Source organism: Frankliniella occidentalis, unplaced genomic scaffold (assembly GCF_000697945.3).
Source record: "Frankliniella occidentalis isolate FOCC.00 unplaced genomic scaffold, Focc_3.1 Scaffold99, whole genome shotgun sequence".
NCBI lineage: Eukaryota > Metazoa > Arthropoda > Insecta > Thysanoptera > Thripidae > Frankliniella > Frankliniella occidentalis.
Window position 1 is genome coordinate 616020 of NW_026267228.1, and position 5713 is coordinate 621732.

At 44.3% G+C, this 5713-nt stretch overlaps 2 protein-coding genes across 3 annotated transcripts in view; one reads left to right on the top strand and one right to left on the bottom strand.

Annotated features, from left to right (window-relative positions):
• Positions 1-146: 146 nt before the first annotated feature.
• Positions 147-1899, bottom strand: LOC113202937 (uncharacterized). The gene is made up of 2 exons (XM_052269682.1): positions 1643-1899; positions 147-1023 (listed from the first exon to the last, which is right to left on the bottom strand). Exons 1-2 carry the CDS (start codon positions 1645-1647, stop codon positions 147-149), a joined length of 882 nt encoding a protein of 293 aa, XP_052125642.1. The 5' UTR covers positions 1648-1899.
• Positions 1900-1997: 98 nt separating this feature from the next.
• The window catches only part of LOC113202906 (protein split ends), a 29082-nt gene continuing 25366 nt past the window's right edge, over positions 1998-5713 (top strand). Inside the window, exons 1-8 of one of the 2 annotated variants that reach the window (XM_052269676.1) lie at positions 1998-2146; positions 2650-2738; positions 2818-2991; positions 3069-3200; positions 3284-3403; positions 3483-3784; positions 3858-4004; positions 4081-4296. In XM_052269676.1, coding sequence (XP_052125636.1) covers positions 2140-2146; positions 2650-2738; positions 2818-2991; positions 3069-3200; positions 3284-3403; positions 3483-3784; positions 3858-4004; positions 4081-4296 — 1187 coding nt within the window. In that variant the 5' untranslated portion in view covers positions 1998-2139. Of the gene's footprint in view, positions 2290-2649; positions 2739-2817; positions 2992-3068; positions 3201-3283; positions 3404-3482; positions 3785-3857; positions 4005-4080; positions 4297-5713 lie in introns of both variants that reach the window. The other variant, XM_052269675.1, reaches the window with a different exon arrangement.

Below are 5713 nucleotides of genomic sequence, written 5' to 3' on the forward strand. Positions count from 1 at the left end.
CCCCCCACCTCCTCTCCTCCCCCGCCCTCCGTTCAGGACCAGCCCTGCGGATTAGCAGCATAGGTGCCACCCTGTGTTGTCGCCACTGCACTGCACGCCAAAAATATGCTATCGTCTGACGTCCGGAAACACAGACACGCGTGATACTACATTTTTATCGGCGGCCCCACCAAATCGTAACCAGGTAGACCTCGGATGCGTGCGGATGCAACCACCCGACCTAGGGGTGCCTGATTGAGGTGCAGGTCACTGCATCCCGCGGCTGCCGAGAGGACGCACCCGGTGAGCACAAGGACACCCCCCGACCCTGGACCCACCTGCGCCCGGCTGGGGGTGGAGACGCAGACCCTGGCGGAGGACGTGCGCTGCGCAGACCGGGCCGCGAACGCGGCGGCAGCAGCCCTCTTGGTCCGGGAGGTCACCGTCACGGGCGGGCGCCGCGGCCGCGGCCGTGCGGGGGGAGGTGGCCTGGCGACGACGGGCTTCTGCGGCGAGCAGGGCACCAGGTTGCGCAGCGGGGGCGGGGGCGGGATCAGCTCCAGGATGTCCTGGGGCGGCACCGTCGGCCAGTCCGAGCACGGCATCCCGTCCGCGTCGAGCACCACCACGTCATCGTCGTCGTTCTCGTCCATGACCGGGGTGGACGAGTTGGAGCGGGGGCAGGAGGGCACGCCGTCGGCGGGCTGCTGCAGGTGCCACGACTCCTGGTGCTGGAGGCGCTGGAGCGGGCCGGCGGGGTGGTCCAGGTGTTCCAGGCACTCCCTGTGCTGCCTCCTGGGCAGCGAGGGTTGCCCGGCATTCCTCTGGGGCTGGCGGGGGCGGGCGGGGCGCGGACGCTGCTCCTGCGGGTAGTAGCTGGCCTCCTCTTCGACAACCTCCCACCCGCCGTTGCCTTGGTCAAAGCCGCTGTGATCGCAGCTCCAGCGGTTGTACCGGTCATAGCCGGGGCAGTTGTTGTTGGAGTTGTTGTTGTAACTACAACCGCCGTACTGCTCCACCGGCTGCGTGTAGCTCCAGGGGTAACTGGAACGCAGACGAACAGCTAAATCAGACAACTCAGTGATTCATGAAGGGGAGAAAATTACTCAGTTAGTGCACGCAAGTTCCAATCGTGCAAACTAGAGTCTTTAAAGTCCTAATTGCCACAGAAAAGGGGGCGTGGGGTGAGGGAATATGGGGAGGAGAAGGGATTGGCGCGGTATCGATACGTTCGCATCGGACTCCCCCAGGTAGAAACTTTCCTGTGTCGGCTCAGTCGACCAAAAGTAAATATGACATATTAAATAAAGGAGGGGGAGGACATCGAGTAGAAATGTGTAAACAACGGCGGGTCTAATACAACCATAACCCTACGTCGGCGCCCTTTGTTGGGCATCAAATCGACACGATTTTGTACTTAAGAAGCTTGAAATTAATGTACTAACTGACCGCGTAAGAGAATGACAGAGCGAAATGAAGTGACATAGAACTCCGTGACCGTGACAAGCATACGCGTCATTTGCCACTGGCAGCATGGCTCTTGTACTGTTGACTGACACATAACAATGTATTTCATGCCGAATTGTCAATTCATTCCGACAAAACGAAAGCCTGGTTTCAATGCCGGTGCTTAGGTGAGAACATGATGCACAAGATCACTAACCTCATTGTCAGTCTTCGTCGCCGTCAAGCCGTTCTTTGTTGACAGCGCAAGATGGGCAGGTTATCCCCAGTTTAGTTAGCGCATCGTCCACCGCACAGCAAAAACAATGCTGACATTTTAAAAATTGCGCGCGACAGAGCCACGACGATTTTTCAACATTTTCTTGAACGTAGAAACTTTGCATGAAAGCCTACGGTGAAACGTCAGCGTCAAGCTCACACTTCAAAGCAGACTCTAGAGCTCACACCTCAACAAATGAAATGGCACAAATGGCCCAATTTGGGACAATTTGGACAAATAACGGGCATTGGTCTCGTATGAAAAATATGCTTCCGCTATAATCTCCGCCACTGGCAAGATGGCTGTGTATCCGGTTGGTTACTGAAGTAAACTTAACAATCACAAGATGGAGTACAGTGTTGTTGTTATTTTTTTGCTCAATGTAGAACTTTTCAGTAGACAAACTTAATTGAGATTATTTGACAAAACCTTCCACAATGGACGGTAAGTGGAAGAAGCAGCAAACTCGCTGATTCCAACCACAGCCAGAATCTATCTCGTTCCATTTGTCTACAACGAGAAATTCATGGAGGACCACCAGAGGAGCCCCAAACTCAAGCCTAATTTGGCGGGCAAGGACTCAGGAAGTAATATTTTCAGTCTTAGTCTTTTCAAATATAGTATTTAATTGCAGTTGCTGATTTGTAGCATAGAACTTCATAGTAGACCAGGAAATCACTTCTTGAAACTCGTTTTGACTATGAAAACAAATCCCATAACCTAAGTCTAACCTACGTTGTACACATCATTTTGTGTCTTTACACATTACAGACGCCACAAGTTCATTTTTCTTTCTCTCTGCTCTCTATCTTTTTGATATTTTTTAAGTTCGTGTTCATATTGTTAATTTAAATCCTTTTTTTTGTACTTGTTTGCAACACTCTGCTTGCTCCCAGATACTTTCAATTTATTTCATTCTCTAATCTTTTTTATTTCCCACTTTTCAGATGTGCAGTCATGGTGGGAGGTGCCAAGCATTGCACACTTTTGCTCCTTATTTAGAGCCGCATTTAATTTACTGGATTTTGACATTGAGGTCTGTTTTTTGTGATTGTGGTATTCATTGTTACAATGTTGCTTCCTGTAATGATTTAATTTCCAAATTTTACTTGTAGGATCTGGAAGAGGCCCTCCTGACAGATGGTGCGGATGACACCGGCAGCTGCTTGCTTCAGGACCTGATTGTCCGTCTGCTTGCTGGATGCCTGGGCCACTCGCCCAACAACACTGACATCTCTCCATTTAATTATCAAATGTTCCTCCGCCGTTTCCTGAGACAGAAGTGTCAGGTATCACTCAAATCATTAATTTTTAAATTTATAACCTTAATCACTTGATGGTTAAGTAATAATGTTTGTATTTTCAGGAACAATTTAGAGAAAATCCTTTCAATACAGATATTGATTTTCAATTTCTTCCCCTGAGAACAAAAGTTCAGATTATTCATACCCTATGTGACTTCAGACTTGATGCTGATGATGTACAAGATGTTTTAAAGGTAACTTGATAACTCACATTATCATTTCAATACACACTTCTGGAATTAATCTAATATTTATTTTTCCTCTAAACCTTTTACAGAATCTGGAATCGGATAGTTTACGAGTTGATCCTCTTGGTCATGATGCTAATTCATCAGCTTATTATTATTTTTATGGAACTCGCCTGTACAGAGAAGATGTACCCAAAACAACAAACAAGGTTTGTGATTCATGACAAGAAGTTTTTCTTGAATCATTTTTGTTTAAGTTCACTAAAGTTACCCATGTTTACCTTTCAGAATCGGGGAAAGGTCAAGAGAAGAAAGCTAAAACAAGAAAAGGTGAAGAAAAAACGTGGCAAAGGTGGAAAGAAAGGGCAAGAAGAAGAAGAGGACAATGAGGAATCTGACAACGAGGCTGCACCTGATCAAGGTTCAGGCACTTGGCAAGTAATATGCTATACTGAGGAAGATTGGGGGAAATTAGCCGCTCAGCTGAAAGGATCGACAGTCAAGGAGGAAAAAGCACTTTATCGAGTACTGGCTGAAGACTTTCTGCCTGAAATTCCACGATTGTTTGCTGAGAAAGAAAGGCTGCAAAGGTAATGCTGTTTAATGCCCTGATGTGTTTTCAGTTACAATAAAAATACTTATTTCATACGATTTTTGGTTTAGGAAACGCATGGCAGAATTCATGCCAAGGCGCCAATCTTCTCGTATTGAGAAGCTTGCCAAAGAAAAAGAAGAAAGTGCAAGGGTAATGGCTAAAGAAGAAGAAGAGCGAAAAGTGAAAGAGATAGAGGAACGAGAGCGGCGTCAAAAGTAAGGTTATTGAAAATAGGCCTTAACACTCAACTTCACACATCTATGAAACTGATTATTTGCTTTGCTGCTTCAGGCAATTAGAGGAAGATATGCTGAAAGAAAGAGCAGCTGGTCGTACATTTCATGGTACCACCCGTCTGAGCTCACGAAGTTGCTCCAGCAGATCTGAATCGGAGGAGGAATCCACTGGGTCTAAACCTGTTGGACGCCAGACTAATAACTCCCTTTCGTCTGCAACTGGCAAAATCCACATTTCTTCATCAAAGAAAAAGATGCGCAGTTCTCAAGTGTGAGTATATTTGTTTATCTACTGATGCTTTCTTAAGACGGCAGTGTGATTGCCAACTCGCAAAGCTTCTCTGTAAGTTCTCATTGTAAAGAAACAACAAGAATATACTTAAGAAGTTTTTTATGGAGCTAGTAATCACTGTGCTGGCTATTAATTGCATAAGAGGGAAATACTCTGTAAGTTCCCTCTGTCATGCCTAAATCTTGAGATGTAAGTGAATGCCACAGTTGAAATTGTGAGTTCTAATGCTTCCCTTCAACCCAGGCTTTGTGTAAAAATGCATGTTAAGCTTTCAGTCTACATTAGATTTTTACTGCAATCTGAGTGAGGTTAACACAATAGTTTTTTTAAATTAGAGTAGATTTGTTTCTAACACAATGGTACACTATATGCAGTTTTTTTTTCTCTTCAATATATTCTATCACAGCGGGCTTGTTTATGAATGAATGACAGTTATTTGATTCATTCAGTAGTAAAAAATCATTTTTGAATCTTGGTTCCATTTTTATTAAAATTTCATAGCAATCTCAATATTACACACACATAAGGTGTGTGCTTATATTTTTTCAACCCAATTTTCTGATAGCATCAAGCTATTATTTGCCTGAATTTTATTTGTACTGTGAAATGCTACTATACAAAATTTCTCCTAGTCTCCAATGCGGAAGAACAAGAAAGTTCATCAAGCAACCATACAAACGAAGATATGCCTCCATCACAAACTGCTCCATCAAGATAATATTTTTATCAAGTGTCTAGCGGAAGGTGAATTAGCTAGGTCCTGTGGATAGTCCTTCTCACCTAAATTTTCCTTTACATTCTTTCTTTGTTGAATTCCCCTTCAAATTGGTCTCATATTATTTTTTGAGTGCCTCGGTATCATGGAGAGCAAGATTCATGAACGATTATTAGCTGTGTGTTTTTACACACAGATTCTGAGAATTTTTGTTTTTCGTTGTCGTAGTTTCTTGATAGTTTTTTTTCTTCTAAAATACATTTTTCCCTCCTTTTATTTCTGTTCCCAGTCCTGGCGAGACAGAGGGAAAGTTCCGAGTTCCGTATATGCCACCATACCGGTACCATTAACTACCGGCAGTGGCAGCAGCACAGCTTGACATCTTAGTTGTAGTTTTGGACATCTGGCAAATGCTTACTGTCAGGCCTCCACTTTTATTTTGGAGACTGAGGATTTAGGATTGTTGGACTATATGCAGGAGCTTTACATTCTGCTTTCCCAAGAAACATACCATCCTCATCGTCAGAAGATTGCAGCGAACTTCTAGTGCTTTATTTTAGTTGATTTTTTTTAAGTTGATGCATGGCGTTTTTGCTATGTTACAGGAGAACTTTCATTATAGAAAATTAGATTTGATATTTTATCAGTATTTCTGCTTCTGCTAATTTATCGATAGGATTA